The sequence below is a fragment of the Oryx dammah genome, unplaced genomic scaffold (genome assembly GCF_014754425.2).
Source record: "Oryx dammah isolate SB20612 unplaced genomic scaffold, SCBI_Odam_1.1 HiC_scaffold_10, whole genome shotgun sequence".
In the NCBI taxonomy this organism is placed as follows: domain Eukaryota; kingdom Metazoa; phylum Chordata; class Mammalia; order Artiodactyla; family Bovidae; genus Oryx; species Oryx dammah.
In genome coordinates this window covers 8,852,400-8,878,093 of record NW_024070194.1, presented here as the reverse complement: position 1 = coordinate 8,878,093, position 25,694 = coordinate 8,852,400, and the positions used below count along the sequence as shown (strand labels likewise).

The 25,694-nt window shown below is 47.3% G+C and overlaps 1 protein-coding gene across 1 annotated transcript; it reads right to left on the bottom strand.

The window, feature by feature from the left end:
- Nucleotides 1-14,200: 14,200 nt before the first annotated feature.
- WFDC3 (WAP four-disulfide core domain 3) lies at nucleotides 14,201-25,670 on the bottom strand. Its single transcript, XM_040248903.1, has 6 exons — nucleotides 25,563-25,670; nucleotides 25,123-25,205; nucleotides 23,444-23,678; nucleotides 15,978-16,109; nucleotides 15,022-15,208; nucleotides 14,201-14,421 (listed from the first exon to the last, which is right to left on the bottom strand). The coding sequence occupies exons 2-5, from the start codon at nucleotides 25,177-25,179 to the stop codon at nucleotides 15,039-15,041; spliced, it is 594 nt and encodes a 197-aa protein (XP_040104837.1). The 5' UTR covers nucleotides 25,180-25,205; nucleotides 25,563-25,670; the 3' UTR covers nucleotides 14,201-14,421; nucleotides 15,022-15,038.
- Nucleotides 25,671-25,694: the final 24 nt, after the last annotated feature.

The following is a 25,694-nucleotide window of genomic DNA, read 5'->3' as shown; positions in this document are numbered from 1 at the left end:
ATTTTGGAGCCCAAAAATATAGTCTGACACTGTTTCCACTGTTTCCCCATCTATTTGCCATGAAGTGATGGGACCAGATGCCATGATCTTAGTTTTCTGAATGTTGAGCTTTAAGCCAACATTTTCACTCTCCTCTTTCACTCTCATCAAGAGGCTTTTGAGTTCCTCTTCACTTTCTGCCATAAGGGTGGTGTCATCTGCATATCTGAGGTTATTGATATTTCTCCCGGCAAACTTGATTCCAGCTTGTGCTTCTTCCAGCCCAGCGTTTCTCATGATGTGCTCTGCATAGAAGTTAAATAAGCAGGGTGACAATATACAGCCTTGATATACTCCTTTTCCTATTTGGGACAGTCTGTTGTTTCATGTCCAGTTCATGTTGCTTCCTGACCTGCATGCATACAGGTTTCTCGAGGCAGGTCAGGTGGTCTGGTATTCCCATATCTTTCAGAATTTTCCACATTTTATTGTGATCCACACGGTCAAAGGATTTGGCATAGTCAATAAAGCCAGAAATAGATGTCTTTCTGGAACTCTCTTGCTTTTTCCATGATCCAGGGGATGTTGGCAATTTGATCTCTGGTTCCTCTGCCTTTTCTAAAACCAGCTTGAACATCAGGAAGTTCATGGTTCACATATTGCAGAAGCCTGGCTTGGAGAATTTTGAGCATTACTTTACTAGCGTGTGAGATGAGTGCAATTGTGCGGTAGTTTGAGCATTCTTTGGCATTGCCTTTCTTAGGGATTGGAATGAAAACTGACCTTTTCCAGTCCTGTGGCCACTGCTGAGTTTTCCAAATTTGCTGGCATATTGAGTGTAGCACTTTCACAGCATCATCTTTCAGGATTTGAAGTAGCTCAACTGGAATTCCATCACCTCCACTAGCGTTGTTTGTAGTGATGCTTCCTAAGGCCCACTTGACTTCCCATTCCAGGATGTCTGGCTCTAGGTGAGTGATCACACCATCATGATTATCTGGGTCGTGAAGATCTTTTTTGTACTGTTCTTCTGTGTATTCTTGCCACCTCTTCTAAATATCTTCTGCTTCTGTTAGGTCCATACCATTTATGTCCTTTATTGAGCCCATCTTTGCATGAAATGTTCCCTTCAGTTCAGTTCAGTTCAGTTCATTTCAGTCGCTCAGTCGTGTCCGACTCTTTGCGACACCATGAATCGCAGCACACCAGGCCTCCTTGTCCATCACCAACTCCCGGAGTTCACTCAGACTCGCGTCCATCAAGTCAGTGATGCTATCCAGCCATCTCATCCTCTGTCATCCCCTTCTCATCCTGCCCCCAATCCCTCCCAGTATCAAAGTCTTTTCCAATGAGTCAACTCTTCACATGAGGTGGCCAAAGTACTGGAGTTTCAGCTTTAGCATAATTCCTTCCAAAGAAATCCCAGGGCTGATCTCCTTCAGAATGGACTGGATGGATCTCCTTGCAGTCCAAGGGACTCTCAAGAGTCTTCTCCAACACCACAGTTCAGTATCTCTAAAATTTTCTTGAAGAGATCTCTAGCCTTTCCTGTTCTGTTGTTTTCCTCTGTTTCTTTGCATTGATCGCTGAGGAGGGCTTTCTTATCTGTCCTTGCTATTCTTTAGAACTCTGCATTCAAATGAGAATATCTTTCCTTTTCTCCTTTGCTTTTCACTTCTCTTCTTTTCACAGCTATTTGTAAGGCCTCTTCAGACAGCCATTTTGCTTTTTTGCATTTCTTTTAAAAAGTTAGCTCTCTTTCTCCCTCTCTTGCTTTCTCCCCCTTTCTTCCCCTACCCACATCTTCACACTCTTTCCATATACACACACAGAGGCTGGTGGGAAGGTGGGTGGAGGCTCAAAGCTCTTGTGGAAGAAACACATGTATGTGTGTATGGTGGCTGTATGCTGTAGTAATTGGTATTGCCTACACATTTGTGGGTGGCTTTTAGTTTCTGTATTTTCTAAGTTTCTCTTTTTATGACCAACTGCATATTATGAGAAAATTTTTGCTATCAACCGTGAGAAGTTGCAAAATAAGGTCTTTAAGTTTATTGAAATGTTGTAGGAGTTTTCTTTTGGTGACAGAAGAACAGCCTCCTACTTTTACATATTTATTTAATCAACTGTGCTAGGTCTTAGTTCTGGAGAAGGAAATGGCAGCCTACTCCAGTATTCTTGCCTGGAGAATCCCAGGGATGGAGGAGCCTGGTGGGCTGCCATCTATGGGGTCGCACGGAGTCAGACACGACTGAAGAGACTTGGCAACGCACCCAGCCTCCCAGGCATAATGTTAATTTTCCCAACTACAGAAAACAAACCTTATCGCAAACACTGAAAGTCCTTCCTTTTCCTGGTTTGAAAACACTAAGTCATACTTGGAGATTTTCTTTAGCCAGCATTTAGGTTTATTTCAAGCATAAAAAGTTGTGAGGACAAAATGACTCAGAAATTTGCAATGCACAGTTAAAGCTTTTCACTTTTAGGTCACCAGTAGATCTCTAACTGACTTGTGCTAGTTAAGGACTGATTACAGTTGGTATGGTTGTTTAATTTTCAGAAGAAGCTGGGAAGTTCATTGCAGCTCCTCCTGTTTTGATCTGTGTACGGGCGAGAGTTGGTGCTTATTAATATATTTCTTTGCATATCAAGCCAAGTTCACGGAATTAAATAAAAGAGAGCCGACCTAGTAGGAGTTGATGAATAAAAAGCTGTTAATTTAGTCATCCACAAACATAAATTTATTGTCTGACACCTTTCTAAAAGTAAAATGTGTTAAAATGACCAGAATCATTTTTCTAAGTTTTTAATTGCAATCATTGACAGCAAGAAGTAAGAACTGTAACTTCAATAGATAAGACAAAGAGTCAGAATGACTACATATATATATAATATATTTATTTCTATTTGTATGAAATTCAGATGACTGCATCAATGAGTCATGGCAGCTATGACGGACCACACAGAAGCCCAGGGTCAGGGGCGGTGACCGAGAGCGCCAGGCTGCAACGGCGCAGGAGCAGCCAAGACGAGCTACCCCACATTCAAGGTCACGAGGGGCGACCTCATCCAAGGTAAGGAGCAGCGGCTGTGCTTTGCTGGAGCAGCCGTGAAGACATACCCCACGTCCAAGGTAAGAGAAACCCAAGTAAGACCGTAGGTGCTGAGAGAGGGCATCAGAGGGCAGACACACTGAAACCATACTCACAGAAAACTAGCCAATCTGATCACATGGACCACAGCCTTGTCTAACTCAATGAAACTAAGCCATGCCATGTGGGGCCACCCAAGATGGATGGGTCACGATGGAGAGGTCAGACAGAACGTGGTCCACTGGAGAAGGGAATGGCAAACCCCTTCAGTATTCTTGTCTTGAGAACCCCATGAACAGTATGAAAAGGCAAAATGATAGGATACTGAAAGAGGAACTCCCCAAGTGGGTAGGCGCCCAATATGTTACAGGAGATCAGTGGAGAAATAATTCCAGAAAGAATGAAGGGATGGAGCCAAAGGAAAAACAATACCCAGCTGTGGATGTGACTGGTGATAGAAGCAAGGTCCGATGCTGTAAAGAGCAATATTGCAAAGGAACCTGGAATGTTAGGTCCATGAATCAAGGCAAATTGGAAGTGGTCAAACAGGAGATGGCAAAAGTGAACGTCGACATTCTAGGAATCAGCGAACTAAAATGGACTGGAATGGGTGAATTTAACTCAGATGACCATTATATTTACTACTGTGGGCAGGAATCCCTCAGAAGAAATGGAGTAGCCATCATGGTCAACAAAAGAGTCCGAAATGCAGTACTTGGATGCAATCTCAAAAATGACAGAATGATCTCTGTTCGTCTCCAAGGCAAATCATTCAATATCATGGTAATCCAAGTCTATGCCCCGACCAGTAACGCTGAAGAAGCTGAAGTTGAATGGTTCTATGAAGACCTACAAGACCTTTTAGAACTAACACCCAAAAAAGGTGTCCTTTTCATTATAGGAGACTGGAATGCAAAAGTAGGAAGTCAAGAAACACCTGGAGTAACAGGCAAATTTGGCCTTGGAATACGGAATGAAGCAGGGCGAAGACTAATAGAGTTTTGCCAAGAAAATGCACTGGTGATAGCAAACACCCTCTTCCAACAACACAAGGGAAGACTCTACACATGGACATCACCAGATGGTCAACACCGAAATTGGATTGATTATATTCTTTGCAGCCAAAGATGGAGAAGCTCTATTTTTTTGCTAAAACAAGACCGGGAGCTGACTATGGCTCAAATTATGAACTCCTTATTGCCAAATTCAGACGTAAATTGAAGAAAGTAGGGAAAACCACTAGACCATTCAGGTATGACCTTCACATCAGGTGGCCAAAATATTGGAGCTTCAGCTTCAGCATCAGTCCTTCCAATGAATGGAAGGATGGACTGGTTGGATCTCCTTGCAGTCCAAGGGACTCTCAAGAGTCTTCTCAGACACCACAGTTCAAAAGCATCAACTCTTTGGCGCTCAGCTTTATCTTTTTTAACAATATATTTTTTTTAATTTTAATTGGAAGCTAATTAATTTACAATATTGTGATGGTTTTGGCCATACATTCACAAGAATCAGCCACGGGTGTACATGTGTTCCCCATCCTGACCCTCCCTCCCACCTCCCTCTCCCTCCCATCCCTCAGGGTCATCCCAGTGCACCAGCCCTGATCACCCTGTCTCATGCCTCGAACTTGGACTGGCAATCTATTTCACATATGATAATATACATGTTTCAATGCTATTCTCTCAAATCATCGCACCCTCATCTTCTCCTACAGAGTCCAAAAGTCTGTTCTTTACATCTGTGTCTCTTTTGCTGTCTCACATATAGGGTCATCGTTACCATCTTTCTAAATTCCATTTATATGCGTTAATATACTGTATTGGTGTTTTTCTTTCTGGCTTACTTCACTCTGTATAATAGGCTCCAGTTTCATCCACCTCATTAGAACTGATTCAGATGTATTCTTTTTAATGGCTGAGTAATACTCCATTGTGTATATGTACCACAGCTTTCTTATCCATTTGTCTGCTCATGGACATCTAGGTTGCTTCCATATCCTGGCTACTGTAAACAGTGCTGCGATGAACATTGGGGTACACAGTCTCTTTCAATTCTTGTTTCTTCAGTGTGTATGCCCAGCAGTGGGATTGCTGGGTCATAAGGCAGTTCTATTTCCAGTTTTTTAAGGAATGTCCACACTGTTCTCCAAAATGGCTGTACTAGTTTACATTCCCATCAACAGTGTTAAGAGGGTTCCCTTTTCTCTGCACCCTCTCCAGCATTTATTGTTTGTAGACTTTTTGATAGCAGCCATTCTGACTGGCATGGTACCTCATTATGGTTTGATTTGCATTTCTCTGATGAGTGATGTTGAGCATCTTTTCATGTTGTTAGCCATCTGTATGTCTTCTTTGGAAAAATGTCTGTTTAGTTCTTTGGTCTATTTTCTTTATAGTCCAACTCTCATATCCATACATGACCACTGAAAAAACCATAGCTTTGACTAGATGGACCTTTGTCAGCCAAGTAATGCCTCTGCTTTTTAATACGCGGTCTAGGTTGATCATAGCTTTTCTTCCAAGGAACAAGTGTCTTTTAATTTCATGGCTGCAGTCACCATCTGCAGTGATTTTGGAGCCCAAGAAAATAAATTGTCACTGTTTCCACTGTTTCCCAACTCTTTGCCATGAAGGGATGGGACTGGATGCCATGATCTTCATTTTTAGAATGTTGAGTTTTAAGCCAGCTTTTTCACGCTCCCTTTTCACTTTCATCAAGAAGCTCTTTAGTTCCTCTTCACTTAGCAACTGTTTGAATCTGCCCTTTGGAACTCAAGGCAGGTCTTGGAGGCAGGAGCCTACTCCCAAGAAACGCTTCCGTGGCCAAAGCCCCACACAGTACTGCTTGGTTTCATTTTCACAAAATTCTAATTCAGAGATCCCCAAGCTAGATCACCTATTAGAATCCCCTGGGGAGCTTTTTAAAAATAGCTACTAATAAATACAGGCCTCCCTGGTGGTTCAGTGGTAAAGAACCCACCTGCCAACACAGGAGACGTAGGTTGGATCCCTGGGTCGAGAAGATCTTCTAGAACAGGAAATGGCAACCCACTTCAGTATTCTTGACTGGAAAATCCAGGGACAGAGAAGCCTAGTGGGTTACAGTCCACAGGGTCACAAACAACAACAACTAACAAATAAACAAGCATCTTCTTCGGATCTGCCCTAGCTTTGACCCACTGAATAAAATATCTGGGATGAGATTTGGAAATTTGCACATTAGAAAGCTTACCTGAGTACCGATGAGCTTAGAATCAGGCCAGTGTTAGGGGAACCAACCCTCCACACAGTTAAAAATTCAAGTATAACTTAGAGTAGGCCTTCCCTATACTTGGATCCTCCGTATCCACATTTCCTCTCAATCCATAGTACAATATCCTTTGATTCAGCCAATCAGCAATGTAATATTTCATATCTGAAAAAAATCCAGGGAAACTTCCCTGGCGGCTAGTGGTTAAGACTCCGACTTCCAATGTGGGGGGTGCAGGTTTGACCCCTGGTCAGAGAGCTGAGATCCCACATGCCTCACTGCCAAAACACAAAACAGAAACAATGCTGTAACAAATTAAAACCTGTGAAAATGGTCCACATCTGAAAAAAGAAAAGAAAGAAGCAAACATCAGTACAACATAATGGATAGTGTCTCCATTTATCTATGTTACCAGAACTGCAGAAGCATTCCCTATCATATGAAAAGGAAATTCATAAAGTTAAAAGCAAAATGGTGTCTGAGAAGGCCTTACAAAGAGCTGTGAAAAGAAGGGAAGCTAAAAGCAAAGTAGAAAAGGAAAGATATACCCATTTGAATGCAGAGTTCCAAAGAATAGCAAGGAGAGATAAGAAAGCCTTCCTCCAGGGATCAATGCAAAGAAATAGAGGAAAACAACAGAATGGGAAAGACTAGAGATCTCTTCAAGAAAAGAGATACCAAGGGAACATTTCATGCAAAGATGGGTACAATAAAGGACAGAAATGGTATGGACCTAACAGAAGCAGAAGATATTTAGAAGAGGTGGCAAGAATACACAGAAGAACAGTACAAAAAAGATCTTCACGACCCAGATAATCATGATGGTGTGATCACTCACCTAGAGCCAGACATCCTGGAATGGGAAGTCAAGTGGGTCTTAGGAAGCATCACTACAAACAAAGCTAGTGGAGATGATGGAATTCCAGTTGAGCTACTTCAAATCCTGAAAGATGATGCTGTGAAAGTGCTGCACTCAGTATGCCAGCAAATTTGGAAAACTCAGCAGTGGCCACAGGACTGGAAAAGGTCACATTTCATTCCAATCCCAAAGAAAGGCAATGCCAAAGAATGCTCAAACTACCATACAGTTGCACTCATCTCACAGGCTAGTAAAGTAATGCTCAAAATTCTCCAAACCAGGCTTCAGCAATATGTGAACCATGAACTCCCTGATGTTCAAGCTGGTTTTAGAAAAGGCAGAGGAACCAGAGATCAAATTGCCAACATCCACTGGATCATCAAAAAAGCAAGAGAGTTCCAGAAAAACATCTATTTCTGCTTTATTGACTATGCCAAAGCCTTTGACTGCTTGGATCACAATAAAATGTGGAAAATTCTGAAAGAAATGGGAATACCAGACCACCTGACCTGCCTCTTGAGAAATCTGTATGCAGGTCAGGAAACAACAGTTAGAACTGGACATGGAACAACAGACTGTCCCAAATAGGAAAAGGAGTATGTCAAGGCTGTATATTGTCACCCTGCTTATTTAACTTCTACGCAGAGCACATCATGAGAAATGCTGGGCTGGAAGAAGCACAAGCTGGAATCAAGATTGCTGGGAGAAATATCAATAACATCAGATATGCAAATGATACCACCCTTATGGCAGAAAGTAAAGAGGAACTAAAAAGCCTCTTGATGAAAGTGAAAGAGAAGAGTGAAAAAGTTGGCTTAAAGCTCAACATTCAGAAAACGAAGATCATGGCATCCGGTCCCATCACTTCATGGCAAATAGATGGAGAAACAGTGGAAACAGTGGCTGACTTTATTTTTCTGGGCTCCAAAATCACTGCAGATGGTGATTGCAGCCATGAAATTAAAAGACGCTTACTCCTAGCTTCCCCAATGGCCCAGAGGTTAAAGCGTCTGCCTCCAATGAGGGAGACCCGGGTTCAATCCCTGGGTCCAGAAGATCCCCTGGAGAAGGCAATGGTAACCCACTCCAGTATTCTTGCTGGGAGAATCCCATGTATGGAGAAACCTGGTAGGCTACAGTCCATGGGGTCGCAAAGAGTCGGACACGACTGAGCAACTTCACTTTCTTTCACTTTTACTCCTTGGAAGGAAAGTAATAACAAACCTAGACAGCATATTAAAAAGCAGAGACATTACTTTGCTAACAAAGGTCCGTCTAGTCTGGCTATGGTTTTTCCAGTGGTCATGTATGGATGTGATAGTTGGACTATAAAGAAAGCTGAGTGCCGAAGAATTGATGCTTTTGAACTGTGGTGTCAGAGAAGACTCTTGAGAGTCCCTTGGACTGCAAGGAGATCCAACCAGTCCATCCTAAAGGAGATCAGTCCTGGGTGTTCACTGGAAGGACTGATGTTGAAGCTGAAACTCCAGTTCTTTGGCCACCTGATGCAAAGAGCTGACTCATTTGAAAAGAGCCTGGTGCTAGGAAAGATTGAGGGCAGGAGGAGAAGGGGATGATAGAGGATGAGATGATTGGATGGCATCACCGACTCAATGGATATGGGTTTGGGTGGATTCTGGGAGTTGGTGATGGACAGGGGGTCGCAGAGTCCGACATGACTGAGCGACTGAACTGAAGTCTTATTTTATTACGTATAAGTCAGTAAGGATCTGTATTATAGATCCAGCTATGTAACTTCTCAAAGTCAATTGAAAAAAGTGGGACTAACTCCGACTTTAGTCTTAACTAGGCTTCAGAAGCTGATGCTGAAGCTGAAGCACCAATATTTTGGTCATCTGATGTGAACAGAAGACTCATTGGAAAAGTCTCTGATGCTGGGAAAGATTGAGGGCAGAAGAGGGTGTCAGAGGATGAGATGGCCGGATGGCATCACCGATACAATGAACATGAACTTGGGCAAACTCTGGGAGATGGTGAAGGACAGGGAGGCCTAAGGTGCTGCACTCCATTGAGTCCCAAAGAGTCAGACAGTACAGGAGATTGAACAAGGCTTCAGAAGTGGCCTATCACAGACCTCTGCTGCCCTCTGGTGGCTTTAAGCATAAAAGCACCAGCAAAGAATTCGCACTCAGAACTTCCAGACCCCAAAGCGCAGCTAAGCCTGGGGTCCCAGAGCAGGAGCGTCTGAACCTCACCACCACTCCAAATAGGTCTTGACCCCTCACTGAACACCCTCTTCATCTCCAGTCTGGATAATCACCCTCATAAACTGTGCTTCACTTCCCTGTCCTGGATGGGCTAATGTACTGGTCCAGACTGAAGTTAGGGGTCCAGGTTGGTTGTTTGTTGCTGCTGTTGAGTTCCTAAGCCTTGTCCGACTCTTTGAGACCCCATGGACTGCAGCATATCAGGCTCCTCTGTCCTCCACTATCTTCCAGAGTTTACTCAAATTCATGTTCATTAGTCGGTAATGTTTTCCAACCATCTCACCCTCTGCCGCCCCCGTTCTCCTTTTGCCCTCAGTCTTTCCCAGCATCAGGGTCTTTTCCAATGAGTCATACTGGTCACCTCAGATGACCAAAGTATTGGAGCTTCAGTTTCAGCAACAGTGCTTCCAGTGAATATTCAGGATTGATTTCCTTTAGGATTGACTGGTTTGATTTCCTTGCAATCCAAGGGACTTTCAAGAGTCTTCTCCAGCACCATAATTTGAAAGTATCAATTCTTCAGTGTTTACCCTTCTTGATGGTCCAACTCTTACAACCATACACGACCACTGGAAAAAACATAGCTTTGATTAGACGGACCTTTGTCAGCAAAATCATGTCTCTGCTTCTTAACACGCTGTCTAGGTTTATCATAGCTTTTCTTCCAAGAAGCAAGCATCTTTTAATTTTGTGGCTGCAGTCATCACCCAGAGTGATTTTGGAGCCCAAGAAAATAAAATTTCATTAAAACCCCAAAAAATAAAACTCACTGCTTCCACTTTTTCCCCTTCTATTTACCATGAAGTGATGGGACCAGATGCCACGATCTTAGTTTTTTTAATGCTGAGTTTCAAGCCAGCTTTTTCACTCTCCTCTTTCACCTTCATCAAGAGGCGCTTTAGTTGTTGGAAGAAAACAGTTCAAGAGCTGTTACCTGATAGTCTGATGGTCAGTGCATAAGAATGTGATTATAGAGTACAAATGAGGAAGTATGAAAGGGAGAGTCTGATGCAGTTACCCTTGCCTGTCCCTCTTTTTCTTACTTCCCAGACTATCACAGGGGATCCCAAGCCACTAGCCTTTCTCTAGTTTATAATGAGAGAAATCAGAATGTCAAAATTAGAAGAATTTTGAGGTCAAACCGACCAAAGTTTGAACTAGCCCTCCGACTTACTCTGGGACCTCTGGGCAAGTTATCTAAACTTTCTGACCCTCTAGGAAGAGAAAAACAAATACCAGATGATATCATGTATTTGGAATCTAAAAAATGACACAAATGAACACATCTGTGAAACACAAACGGATTCACAAACAGAGGGAACAAACGTGTGGTTGCCAAGGGGGAAAAGGATGGAGGCGGGATGGATTGGGAGTTTGGGGTTAGCAGAGGCAAACTATTAATGTAGAGAATGGATAAACAGCAAGGTCCTACTGTAGAGCACAGGGAACTATATTCAATATCCTGTGATAAAACAATGAAAAAGAGTTTGAAAAAGTATACATTTGTATACCTGAGTCACTTTGCTGTACAACAGAAACTAACAGACTGTAAATCAATAAAACAAATTTTTTAAAAATTAAAAAATAAACTTTCTGATGCTGCTTCCTCATCTGAAAAACATAGGATTTCTCAGGCCACTGTGAGGATTCAATGAGATGGTGCATGGAAAGTTCTTAGCTCAGCGCCTGAATGGGATGAAGTCAGCACTCAAAGTGTTACCTGTTAACTCCTATGGTGGGGGCGGGGGTTGGGGGGGCTTCTTCATTCTTCACTGATGCTGGTGAATCTAGATGAGGCTATCCTCTGCACTGACCCACTTGTCAGAAGGGCCCCTTGCCCTCGGGCGTGGCTTCAGCCTCCTGCCCCTCTCATCCCATGTACCCCACTCACCAAAGATATTGCGCCTCACGGGACAGCAGTGAAATCCAGAAGGATGACAAGGAGAGGATGCAGAGGTCCACGGTGCTTTCAGGTCACCTGTGGAGCCACGGATTTCTAACACCTGATGGTCAGCAAACAAAGGGAAAAGGAAGATTCACAAGACGCGCTGGATCTGGTCAAAGAACGGGTCTTTCTTGACCCACACTGGAGGACTGGCAAGTGTCAGAGCCTCAGGAAATCCTGCTCAGCACAGGGAGTTGTTAGGGGAGGTCATTGAAAGACTGTAATGGTTGATTGACATGTGAGTTGAACCCGGGCAATCGGAGGCTCCTCCAGCCCTCCCATCTTTGGAATGGACCCTGTGCCCACTGTTCCCACAGCGGGAGTTCTAAGGATACAGCCTTAAGAGAGGGAGGCCATTAGGTGCATCGGCACTGTACATGCAGCTGAGCCCAGCTAAGACCTCCCGATAAACCTTTCAAGTTTCTGAAGGTGAGTGCAGAGATCTGCTGGCCTTGGGGCCGCCCCAGACAAACATGTAAGTTGCCTTACATGTTAGAACTCCCACCTACCAATCCAAGTGGTCGGCCCTTTCTTTTCTGTCCCTCCCTCTGAGGGGCTGGTTTCAGATTTCACCTAGCAAGCACTCAAGGTGAACCAGGTAGAAGCCTGAGGGTTAGGGAGTGGGAGGTGTGTGGCCTTTCTACCTGGTCAGAAGCTAATTTCAGGGTACAAGGTTACGGAATGGGACCAGGGTCCACAGAGGCCTTCAGTCCTTGGAAAGGAAAGGTTCTGATGGCTTCTTTGGTTTTACAGTGTGGGAAATAAAGCCCACCAGCCCAAGCCCAAGGAATGAACCCAAGGAATGAAGTGCGATATCCGATATCCAGCGTCTGGTGGGCAGGCACACCCGGGTCATCCTAATAGGGTTTTTATTCTCTCTGTTCCCAAGTCCCTCCCCCAGTTCCTCCTTGGCTGAGTACTACAGGGTTAACAATCTTCCTGAGGAAGTCACCTGGGTTTATTACTCTCCCTTTGCCTGGATTTTCCCATAAGCATCCTAAGGGCTATTACACATTAGCAGGCTGTCACTAGTCTAGTTGTCCTTGAAAATGGATCAATTTTAGGTTTTATTTCTTCCAACAATAGAAAAGCTGCCTAGAAAGGTCTTGGGGGCAGAGGCAGGCAGGTAGGGTGCAAGATGTGAAATTTGGCCTCAATTTCAAAAACGAAATTTGGTCTCAGCTGTTGACCACCAATGGTTGAGCCCTAACACAATCCTTGGAGAAGGCAATGGCAACCCATTCCAGTACTCTTGCCTGGAAAATCCCATGGACGGAGGAGCCTGGTGGGCTGCAGTCCATGGGGTCGCCAAGAGTCAGACATGACTGACTGACTTCACTTTCACTTTTCACTTTCACGCATTGGAGAAGGAAATGGCAACCCACTCTAGTGTTCTTGCCTGGAGAATCCCAGGGACGGGGGAGCATGGTGGGCTGCCATCTCTGGGGTCGCACAGAGTCGGACACGACTGACGTGACTTAGCAGCAGCAGCAGCAACACGATCCTAGTTCAAATTCAGCCCTTCAGCCCTTTCCCCCTCCTCTCTCAGCATCCTGTCTGCCTCTGCTTTCCCCACCCCCCTCCCCCTCCCCACTATTCCAGGCAGACAGGATAGGCTGGCCCAGATGAAGAGGACGGGAGGTCTGGAAGGACTCCTCTCGCAGTGCTCAGCCTGAGCTGCACCTGGAGCTCACACCTCCCTCTCCAGTCCTGCTCCCCACCTGGCAGAAAACCATCCTACAGTATTTTAAGATCCTTTTTTTTTTTTGACGGCACTGAGAAGTATGCAGGATCTTTGCTTCCCAACCAGGGATCTAACCCGTGCCCTGTTAAGTGGAAGCATGGAGCCCTAACCACTGAACTACCAGGGAATTATCTGTGTAAAGATATTAACGTCCAACAAGGGATAACTGCTTAGTTATTTTTATGGAGCTCTATTAAAAGAATGTATGTGATGGCATAAAAGATCTCCCAGATATAGAATCTGATCCATAAAAAATAGAATTTTTAAAAAAGTATCTTGGTCCAAAGAACCTAAAGAATGTCCAAAAAGAAATAACTGGTTATTTTCATGTGTGTGTGTGAGTCGCTCAGTTGTGTCCAACTCTTTGTGACCCCATGGACTATAGCTAGCCAGGCTCCTCTGCCCATGGAATTCTCCAAGCAAGAATACTAGAGTGGGTGGCCGTTCCTTTCTCCTGGGGATCTTCCTGACCCAGGGATTGAACCTGGGTCTCCATGCACTGCGGGCAGATTCTTTACCGTCTGAGCTACCAGGGAACCCCAGTTATTTTTATGGAGCTCTATTAGAAGAATACATGTGATGGCATAAAAGATCTCCAAGATATAGAATCTGATCCATAAAAAAGTGTATATATATATATATATATATATATTTTTTTTTTTTTTTATCTTGGTCCAAAGAGCCTAAAGACATCCTGCCCTATAGCAAAGCTTCCTGGAGGGGACAAAACGCCTATCTTGAAGCCAAGGGCTGGCCCCCAAGGAAGGCGGACCATGGTGGGATCATCCAAGCAACTCAAAAAACTAGCCATCACCCCAGCTCCACCCCAACGCTCATTCCCCAACCAAAGAAAAGTCAGCAAGTCCAGAAAGAGGCCTGACTCTCCCCATCCTGGAGCTGAGACACATGTCAATGACAAGTCACCCTGGGTTTGGCATCCATCCATCTCCCCCTTGGCTGTACCCAACCAGCATCATTTTAGTGTTCTCAGAATAGATCGCTTATCCCTCCTAAAGAAGTCAATCCCAGAATCCCACAAGCACGCTCAGACCCCTTTGCTCTCTTTCCTCATCTTAGCCCTCAAACAGCACAGACAAGAGGGTCAGCACCAGCCTTTATTGGGGAAAAGAAGCACCACACACCCACTGCCCAGACCCAGGGCCGGGTTTCCCACAGTCAAGGCAGCAGTAGGAACAGCAACACGGCGAGGGCAGTGACAGTGCCCAGGGGTGCCACCAGCCCCAGGATGACAGCCTCTCCTGGCTGCAGGACAAGCCCCCTTGATGCTCAGGACATATCAGACTGACGAGAGCACCGGGGCCCTGCAAGAAGAAACATCAGGTCATAATTGCGCCCTCCTGGCTCCAGCTCCCCAGCATGTTTGTCTCCCCTTCTACACTGGAGAAGTTAGCAAAGATTGCTCTCAAGGACCTTAAATGGCTGCCTGCTTTTCAGACAATCCAGGCTAAACTGGCATTGAAGACTATGTGTCATGCAGTGACCAACCTTGTATTTCCTGCTGTGAAAGCAGCCTGTCTGGCCCCTCACCCCCTCTCTCATATCACCCAACCCATTCCCCAAGCGCGTCACACACAGTTCACCCTCTGTGTCTTTGGGCACCAGGCCACCTGTCCAGCTTGTTCTCTGTGTTCTCCTAGCTGGGTCACATCTAGCCGAGCCTTCCGGGCCCAGATCAAATGATACTTCTAGGAGAAGGACCTTCCCAAGGAAGCACACTTACTCTGATCACCTGTATGCCCATACGGCCTATACGAGGGTCCTGACCTGTGAAATAGAATCTAACTAGACTCTCCAGGGCAAATACTGCCTTGCCCTTCTGGAGTTCCCACCCAGCATCTAAGTCGGTGTTTTGGACATAGCAGTGAATACCGTTGTTACTGTTAACGAGGGACTGTACTCACCTAACTCAGAGTCAGATCTAATGGTCCAGGTGGCGTTCAGGGCCCGCTGGGGCGATAGGACTGGGTGGGACACAGAAGCGGCCACAGCCTGACTTGCAGCACTTTTCCCCAGCTTGGCAGTTTGCATCGACCATGCAGTTGACAATGCACAGGCCCACTAAGACTTTTGGACAGTCACCGCCCCACCCTGGGGGATAGACAGGCAAACGTATAGAGACAGGACAGTTGGTTCCAGTGACTCCAGGTGGGACCCATCTGGGACTTAAGACACAGAGGCTCAGATGAATCCATCCCTGATTCTGACTAGATCTTAATCAAACATCTAGCTGGGACACCTTGAAGCTAGAGGATCTGAGCCCCCGCAGGGCCCCAAGAGAGCATCTGGATTAATGATTTCCAAATGGTGTCTCACAAGGAGTTCCCTAGAGGTACCTCGCTGGTGGCTCAGATGGTAAAGAATCTGCCTGCAACACGGGAGATCTGGGTTTGATCCCTGGGTTGGGAAAGCTCCCCTGGAGAAGGGAAAGGCTACCCACTCCAGTACTCTTGCCTGGGGAATTTCATGGATGGAGGAGCCTGGCGGGCTACAGTCCATGGGGTCGCACAGTCAAAGATGACTGAGCAACAAACTTTTTTCTTTTTTCACTTCAGGACTTGATATCACTGTGGGTTTGGGATGGGCCTGGGTGGGGTGCAGAAGCAAGGCTCCCACACCACCACCCTCACCCCTGGTGCTTGGGCTTCCTACTCCCCACCCCCTGCCATACATGGGCCCCTTGATCCAGCAGGAGGACTGCCTTGGCTTGGAGGGGAGCAGGGTATGAGGACTAGAAGGATAAGGAATCTGACTTCCTCCCAGAGACAGAAAGAGAAGACGACCACAGATGGCTCCCTCCCTAACCAGCTCTGGGAGCCCAGGAGCACCCAAGGATCTCTTCCCCAAAGAGCTGACGTACCTCCCTTAATGTCTCCGAAGCAGGCATGGCCACAGCCGGTGCTGCAGCACTTCTGTCCCTGGGGACAGGACGTGTCCCCATCACACAGCTCTTCACACGGAAGGGGGTCAGCCGGACATTCACCGCCAAGCTCTGCCACAGAATCAGAACACTGGGGCTCAGAGGTACCCCAGCCCAGTGTTGCCAGTTATTTTTATTGGGACTCCAGTACAAAATGTACAAACAAAAATGTAATGGGAAACGACACATTTTCCCTTGTTCCTGTGTGTGTTTCATGAATATTTATGCTTAAAGGGCGCATATTCATGTGCCTTCATGCATATTCAGTGCTGACACTTCTTATTTTATTTCTTCTTTTCTTCAACGCTGGCCACAAAATACGAAGTTGATATCCAGATGCAGCCTGAAAAGCGTGGTTGAGGTCTAACAAGTTGTGACAGACGCACTAGTTGCCACCCCCGTATTTGTCCTCCCTCCTTGCTTCCCGTGGTTGACATCAGCACTGCTGGCTGCTGCACTCATGCCCACGGGTACCCCCCTTCCTATCGTCTCTGGGCTGGACTGGGTGACTCGCTTTGACCGACAAGACCCCAGCAAGTATGATGTAAGCAGCGTGTGTGCATGCGTGCCTGCTCAGTTGCTTCAGTCGTGTCTGACTCTTTGGGACCCTGTGGACTGTAGCCCGCCAGGCTCTCTGTCCATGGGATTCTCTAGGCAAGACTACTGGAGTGGTTGTCATGCCCTGCTCCGGGGGACACGTTCACTGCCCCTAGATAGACAATGAAACTCAGAGAAGAGAAGCTGTTGGCCCAGAACCGCAGAGTGAGTCAGCGCCAAAGCAGGACGAAACCCAGCCTCCCGGTCTGTAGTGAAGCACTCCTTCTACTACACCATCCCTAAGACAGGTGGGCAACGGGCCAGCTCCACAGGGCAGGCACACCCAAGAAGTCACATCCAAACCACACCCACTCACCGTGACTCACTCCTCTCGGTGTTCAAGTTTTTTAAATAGAGGGGAAATACAGGCCATTTTCTTGTAGAAAACCAAGACAGGACCGGCCCAGTGCCTCTGAGAAAGAATATATACATACGATTGGACACAGCTGGTTCCAGGAAGTCTGACATGATGGAAAAAGCACATGCTAGACTCCAAGAGAATGCGTGCAGCTAAACGTGTTCAGGCGCTCAGTTGTGTCTGACTCTTTGCAACCCTATGGACTGCAGTCCTCCAGGCTTCTCTGTCCATGATATTTTCCAGGCAAGAATACTGGAGCGGGTTGCCATTTCCTCCTCCAGGGGATCTTCCCCACCCAGAGATCACACTCCAGTCTCCTGCAGGCACTGGCAGGCAGATTCTTTGCCACTGAGCCACCTGGAAAACCTGCCAGCTGAACAATCCAAGGTATAATAACCTCGCCTCCTTAGATTTTCTAAATAGCCCCTATTTCATGCCACTGTCAGTCCGTATTACAACTGTGTGTCTTGATATTTTTATTCATAAAATATGATCATTGTTCATCACCACGTCTCTCCCCACACCTCCCCAGTTGTTTGACAAACACTAAAATCCCTCTAACAAGGAACAAAGCCCTTTATCCCCAAGGTTGAGAAGACTGGGCATAAAAACAATCTCCCCGATAGAGAAAAAACCCAGCAGCATAAACGTCTCACCAAATTATACCTTGTACCCTAGAGAGTGGAGGCCTAGAATCTCAAATTTCCCAGATTTAACCATTTTGCTGGGCCTGACTCTGAAGTAGCTTCCCAGGTGGCTCAGGGTAAAGAACCTGCCTGCCAATGCAGGAGACAGAGGAGACGCGGGTTCAATCCCTGGGCCGGGAAGATCCCTGGAGGAGGAAGTGGAAACCCACTCCAGTATTCTTGCCTGGAGAATCCCACGGAGAGAGGAACCTGGAAGGCTACAGTCCATGGGGTCACAAAGAGTCGGACACGACTTAGCAACTGAGCGCACACTCACGACTCTGAAGTAACCAATGCCAGGAGCACCCGGCTACCACTGCTTTCGTCCCCAGGACAAGGAACAGACACCAAAGCTCTACTGTCTCCCAGGCCAGACTTCCTTGAGTTCCCTGGGGATTTATCAACTATCAGAAGGGACCGTTGGAGGATAGGCTGAAGCCCTGAGGCTCAGAACATATCCCCTCAGACCAGTTCCCAGCAGGGCCACCCAGTCCAACACCCTATCTGATGCCTGAATCCCTGCCAAATGATCCCCCATCCTCAGTTTGGAGAGCTGGAATTAAGGGAGAAGGCAATGGCACCCCACTCCAGTACTCTTGCCTGGAAAATCAATCCCATGGACAGAGGAGCCTGGTGGGCTGCAGTCCATGGGGTCGCGAAGAGTCGGACACGACTGAGCAACTTCACTTTCACTTTACTACCTCCAAGCCCAACTACAACCAGCCACCCTTATATTTAAGCTAGACAGCCTTAAGGATAAAAAAGTCTCTCTTTATATTCAACTGCCATCTGTTTTTCTCCACTGGTCCTTTACCTATCCCCAGAAACCTGGTAAGATCACAGCTTGTGCCACCTTTGTAGACGTCCTCTGCCTTTCACTGTCTCAGCTCTGCCAGGCTAGGTGAGCTCAGTGCCTCCTATCACACAGTTTCTAGTCACCTCAGTTACCTCAGCAGGAATCAGGGTGAGAAATACGAATGACAGCCAGAATAGGGATGGTCAATCTAGGCTCTGGATATGCCCGATCCCAAGATCCCAAGCTATCATCAGAAAGCAGAATAGAAAGCTGAAGCCCAGGAACACTCACTCACTGAGTCTCCACTGCTGCCTCAGCTCCAACCCTCCACTAGGGAAAGACACCAGCTGCTGGCAGGAAAGTGACATGTCAAAACTTCTTAAGCTAAGAAGGGCCCTGAGTCCTCAAACCTACTCCTTTCTTCTCATGTAAATAGACAGACAGACATTCAGAAGGGGGAGAAATAGGCCTGAAGTCAATGGTCCCAGAACTGGGCCCCAAACCCCCAGCTCTGACACTAGGTCCAGTGCCCTTTAACCCACACGATTACAATCCCCTACACTCTGCAAGGATCACATAAAAGCCAATCAAGAAGCACTGGGACTCAGCTCAGTTCCGCCAAAAGACCCAGCAGTAGACAGCTTTAGGGGTTAGGAAAACTTACAAATAAACTAGAGTGTCTCTGGAGCCCCCGGGACCACTCCTAGTTTTGGTGATTCACCGGGACTCAGCATACAGGTGTACATACGGCCATGATTCACAACAGCACAAAAATACAAAGCAAAACCCATCAACGGGAAAAAGCGCGTGACGCGAAGTCCAGGGGAAACCAGGCGCAAGCTTCCAGGAGCCCTCTCCAGGAGAGTCGCACAGGATGAACTTTATTCTTCTGGCATGAAACTGTGACAACATGTATGAAGTAGTATTCTACCAGGGAACCCACCGGAGACTCAAGATTCTTCCTTGGGGCTGGGCACACGGCACTCTCTGCCTAGCCCATACCACTCTTAATAGTTAGGGTGGCAGGAACTCACTCAAAGATCCAAATTCCCAGAAGCCAGCCAAGGCCAATCTTGTGAGCAGGCCTTTCTGGGAATGTTAACCTTGACCTTGGACCTGCTGTGTTAATTCTCTCAGCGGTACAAACAGCATGGAGGTTTCAGGAAAGGGGGCCCAAACACACATGGAGCCCACACCCTCAATCCATACAAAAGGACGTAATGCATATTTCCTAATAAGAAAACGGAGGCTCACAGGGGCTCAGGAGGGGCCAACCTTCAGGCAGTGGGAGGGGGGACATAAGGGACCCAAGACAGACAGACAGACAGAGATTGGCTCAGTCGTGTCCAACTCTTGGCAACCCCACATGCTGCAGTGCACCAGGCTCCTCTGTCCATGGAATTCTCCAGGTAAGAATACTGGAATGGGTTGCCATCCTCTTTTCCAGGGGATCTTCCCAACCCAGGCATTGAACCTGGGTCTCCCACATTACAGGCAGATTCTTTACCGTCTGAGCTACCAGGGAAGCCTCTGGGACAACATTAAGGGAGCCAAAGGGGGACAACATTAAGGCCATTATCTGAATCTTCACTCCAAACCCTTCTCCTCCCAAAGTTGCCCCCTTCTCAGCAAAGAGTACGACCATCACCCAAAGGCTCCCGCCAGACACTCAGCATCCTTCTCGACACTTCCTCTTCCTCATCACCCACATCTGCTAACCAGGCCTGTCAGCTCCATCTTCAGAAGTATTTCAGGGACTTCCCTGGTGGTCCACTGGTTAAGAATCTGCCTGCCAATAGTGGACACGAGTTCAATCTCTGGTTGGGGAAGATCTCACATGCCCTGGGGCAATTAAGCCGGTGAATTAAGCAACTGCTGAGCCCCTCTGCTGCTACTGAAGCCTGCTTGCCATGAGCCGGTGCTCCGCAACAAGAGAAGCCCGAGCGCCACAACTAGAGTGTGGCTCCCCCTTGCCACAGCTAGAGAAAGCCCAAAAGCAGCAACAAAGACCACGCACAGCCAAAAATAGTAAATAAAATTTTTCCCCCAAAAAAAGTACTTCAAGTCTGCCGCTTCTCCGGGTTGGCACTGTCACCAGCCTGGTCTGAGCCACGGTCACTCCCTTGCCCAGCCTGCCACAGTGGCCTCTCAACTGGCCTACCACCTTCCACATTCCCCTCATCCATTCTTCACACTCCAGCAGAGAGGTCTTTTTAAAATGAAAACCCAACCAGGTCTCTCCTGCCTTAAAGGCCTCCCGCTGCACTTACAATAAAGCCTCAGACAGAGGCCCTGGAGGTTCCCTGAAAGCCTAGACCTGAACTGGAAACACCCTCCTTCTCTATCTCTCGTCTCCAACCACACTGACCTTTCACCTCCTGAAAAGAGCAAGCCCAGCCCCACCCCGCAGGTTTTGCCCCGGCAGTTCCCTCTTCCTAGCATTACACCCAACAGCCAGCTGCTTCATCTCATTCTCCAGCTTAAAATGATACCTCCTCTTCCCCTCACTTTTCTTTTCCATTCGTAGCACCAGCATGACTGGTGCTTATTATTGTTCACTTATGATTATTTCCTCTGTCTCACGTCAGGGCCCGAGCTCCATGAGACCAGGGACCATGACTGCCCTGCTCACCCCTGGATGCCCAAATGCCAGGTAGTAAAGACCGACTCAATGTGTACTGAATCCATTTATAAGCAAGCTAGTGAAATAGACAGGCCGGACGTCAGAGAGCTGGGGGGAAATCTGATCGGCAAGGTGCTGGGCATCACTCTATAAGCTGCTGGGCATTATTTGGCAGGTTTTGTACAAGCTTCTTATATACATCTCTTCTCAACTACATGATTGGAGAAGGCAATGGCACCCGACTCCAGTACTCTTGCCTGGAAAATCCCATGGAGAGAGGAGCTTGGTAGGCTGCAGTCCATGGGGTTGCAAAGAATCAGACACCACTGAGTGACTTCACTTTCACTTTTCACTTTCATGCACTGGAGAAGGAAATGGCAACCCACTCCAGTGTTCTTGCCTGGAGAATCCCAGGGACGGGGGAGCCTGGTGGGCTGCCGTCTCTGGGGTCGCACAGAGTCGGACACGACTGGAGTGACTTAGCAGCAGCAGCAGCAGCAGCAGCATGCATGTGTTTAGTCAATCAGTCATCTCCGAGTCTTTGCAACTCTTTGGAGTCCACCAGGCTCCTCTGTCCATGGGATTCTCCAGGCAAGAATACTGCAGCAAGTTGCCATTTCCTCCTCCACGGGATCTTCCTGACCCAGGGATCTCCTGTGTCTCCTGCATTGCAGGCAGATTCTTACCTGCTGAGCCATCAGGGAAGCCCTGATAAGAGATAAATATGCTTGCCTCCATTTTAAGGATGATAAAAATAGGCCACAGAGGAGCCAGGCTTCTTACCCATATTCAAACCCTAACTGCCTCAGGAGAGCAGGTCCAGGGTCCAGCCTGGGCCCTCAGGCACTCTGATGTGCCTCTACCCTACCACACAGACAGCACAGGAAGCCTCTGGTGAATCAGGGCTTAATGAAAGCAGAAGTTGTTCACAGCCCAGAAAGAAGAGCTCCCAGTGCTGGTCATTGGGTGTAGCAACGAGTCCCACTGGGTGAGTGGGCCAGCCCTGCTCCAGTACTGGAACTGTAGAAAAGCACTTAACTAATAACCCCGTGGCCAATATCACTTCCCACTGGACGAGGAACCCCACGCAGCCAGTGGGCTCTGGGAAATCTGCAGAGAAATCACTGTTCTAACCTGCTGAGCTCCCAGGAAAGAAGCAGCCCCAACTGGGCTGGCCAGGGCCCAGGGCAGCTCACTGAGGTGCCCAGCTGGGCTGCCAGCCTCACCCTCAGCCCCTACAATTCAGTCATAACCTTCAAACACGGGGAAGACTGTACCAGGCCCCACAAGCCATGAGGGAGTGACCTGTGGGAGACAGACGCCCAGCCCTAGTTCCAGATGGGGCCTCAAGAGTCCTGGCAAGGAGTACAACCCTCTATTCTCTTTTATGGGCACGCTGCCCAAGGGAGCTACCAAAGTCAGGTGCAGACAATCCTACTGGGTAGAGGGAAGGGGCCTGCTACATGGGGAGATTTGGCTGGCAGGTCAGCCTTCACAAGAACCCTGAGTTCCAAGTAAAAGAAGCACAGATAATCAATGGTCTGTTCTTTCCTGACAGAAAGCAAAGAACTGGGGACTCTAATGTTATTAAAGGAGAAGAGACAGCTCCCCCACTAAAAAAAAAGGGGGGGGTGGGGAAGAGGTGCTCCAGGTGAGCTAGAGTCCAAGAGCCAACCTTGAAGACAGGAAGCTGGCTGGGTCTACGTAGCCCAGGGGCAAGATCGGGAAGGAGACATGGATTTTGCCTCTCGAGACATCCTTAGGGACGACTCCTCAGCAGAGCCAACCACAGCATGCACTGCAGCGCATCTGCCCAGCCAGACAGGATTCATCCCCCTGGCATGGCTCTTGGCACAGGTTCTTATCGGGAGGGTATTTTCCTTCTTTCGCTGCAAAAGAGACCACCTGAGATTGGGGGTACCTGATAAGGCCTCAAGAAATGGGGAATGGAAGCCAAATGCACTTCGGGGACCTTTAGCCTCTCCCAAATTCTTATCTAAAATATTTCTGCAACCACTTTCCCCTCCTCCCTCACCCCCACCATCCACCAACACACACCCAGCACCACTCAAGGACCAGCCATTCTGCAGAGAGAGAGAAAGGTTGGGCAAAGCCAGAACCTCTAGTAAGCCAGACTGGAAATGCTATCTCCTTGTCCAGAGAGGACAGAGAAAGCCAGGAAGACCTATCCTGGCTGCTCCCAGAACTGATCCATCCAGGTCTGTCCTATAGAGGAAACCATCATCTCCCCAAATGAGGATGCTCACTCTGGGGGGAGGCAAGGGGTGATTTCTTCTCTAGTCATTTTCAGTTACTCTTAGTCAGGGGTCCCAAAGGGTAACTCACCGCGCTCTCCTACAGTCACCTTGGATGCTGTGGACTCAAGAGCCACTACTGTCTTCAGGAGAAAGAGGCAGCTCAACATGACGATGATGCTGAGAGCTGAGACGAAAACTCCAATCCGGCCAGACATGTACATCTTGCCCAGAACATCAACCGAGGGAAGGGCAAGGCAAGGGGACTGGCCTAAGCCCAGCCCCAGATCCTTCCCTTTCGCAATAATTCCCAAGGATGTCTTCTCCTGACAAGAAGAAGAAAAGTGATTGGTTGCTGGTGTGTGGGAACATTCCTGGTGCTACCAAAAGACACATGATCAGAATGATCAAACTGTACAAGGGACAATGATGAAGAATCTAGGGGGAGCTGGGAAAACAGAGGGATAGACACTGGATCAAAGAAAGCCCTAGAGGGTTTTTCAGGGACATAGCTACAGCTGAAATGAGAGAGGAAAGGACTAAAGACACCACTAAAGAAAAGAACCAACGCTAATAAAATGCACTGTGGCTCCTGTCCATCATCGCAACCTAGAAAACAGAGACTAGAACCAACTGCGTACAAACTATTCAAAAACTATAGAAAAGTAGTGTTTGAATTTCTTCAGAACTAACATAAATGCACCAAAAACCTACATCTTGGTCACTCTGGCCCATATAGGACATTTTTGGACTATATGAAGGCTAGTTGACAAAACTCAAAAGAACAGTTGCTGACTCAAGTAATAACCTAGGTCATATAGACTCCCTTTCTTTGTCTCTTCTTCCTTTATTTCTTTTTATTTTTCTATATCTGTCCCTTTGATCAACCATGATACCTAATAGTGTCCACTGGCACTGCTTAGTCTAACAAGGTTAAAGGGCAGGGGACATTCAAGGCACAAGATAAAAAAACCTCAATAGGGTCTAGGAGTTTGTTGCCAGAAAGTCACCTTATTATTTTAAGGCTGATAAATGAACATTTGTTGATCTAATATGTGCTTGACATATTTTATTTCTCACAACTAACTTGCAAAAGTAAGAAAACTAATTCTTTTTTTAGAGGGAAAACTGCCCAAGGTCATTAAGCTAGTAAGTGGTGGCTTCTGGGATTTAATAACAGTAATGACAGATAGCATTGTTTGAAGGTTTATTGCTGCCAAGGGTCTAAGTACTTTACATAAGTTAACTCACTTAATTCTCACTGCAACCCTATGAGTTAAGTACTATTATCCCCATTCTACAGATGGGGAAACTGAATCACAGAAAGAAATGTAGGTCACAGCTACATTCTACGTGGTAGAACAAAGGTACATGTGTGCATGCTCAGTTGCTTCAGTCATGTCTCACTTTTTGCAGCGTCTGAGTCTTTGTAACTCTATGGACTGTAGCCCACCAGGCTCCTCTGTCCATGGGATTCCCCAAGCAAGAATACAGGGAGTGGGTTGCCATTCCCTTCTCCAGGGAATCCTCCGACCCAGGGATCGAACAGATGTCTCCTGCATCTCCTGTGTTCCAGGAGGATTCTTTAACCACTGAGCCACTTGGGAAGCCCAGAACAAAGGTAAGCAGTCCAATTCCATAGTCAGTGTTCTTTATCATCTTATCATAATGAATTTGAACTCAGATCTAACTGCAAAACTTATGCACCTTCTAGTACCCTGTATTATGACCTGGTAAAAGTAGGTCCAATTCTATTCATGGATGTCTTACCTCTAATGCAGAGCAAAAGGGGATCTGGGGAACTCCACAGCTGTGAAACCTCTGCATCCTCAACCTATCCCAGAATCAACCATCTGGGAAGAGAAGCCCAGGATCTTCATTAGATGCCTTCAGACGCCAAGAGGCAACCCCTGGGGTAAAAGCCTGGAGGGACCGCTGAGTGTTTAGGACGCCATGGGCCAGACCCCCTCCCCCTCTTGTATTGGGTTTTGGGGTCCTCGCATGAGGCCCATCCAATTCTGGGAGCTGAGTGGCGGTCATATTAAAATCTAGTTTTCCAAAGACAACCGCAGACGCCCCTGTACCAAACGCTCCCCTCCTCTCCCCAGCTCTAGCCCGTGGAAACCTGCTCCCTTCTTCCCGCTCCGCACTTCTCCACGGGCCTTGGCCCGGCCAGAGAACGACCTTTGACTGAACACCCCCAGTCACACCCGAAGCGAGGCGGCCCCCGAGAGAGAGACGGGCCACCCGACACGCAACGCCTCTAAGCAGCCGCAACAGGACGGGAACCAGCGGCTCGGTTTCCCTGGCAACCCCGCCGCTCGCCGCGTCGCGCTTCCGGA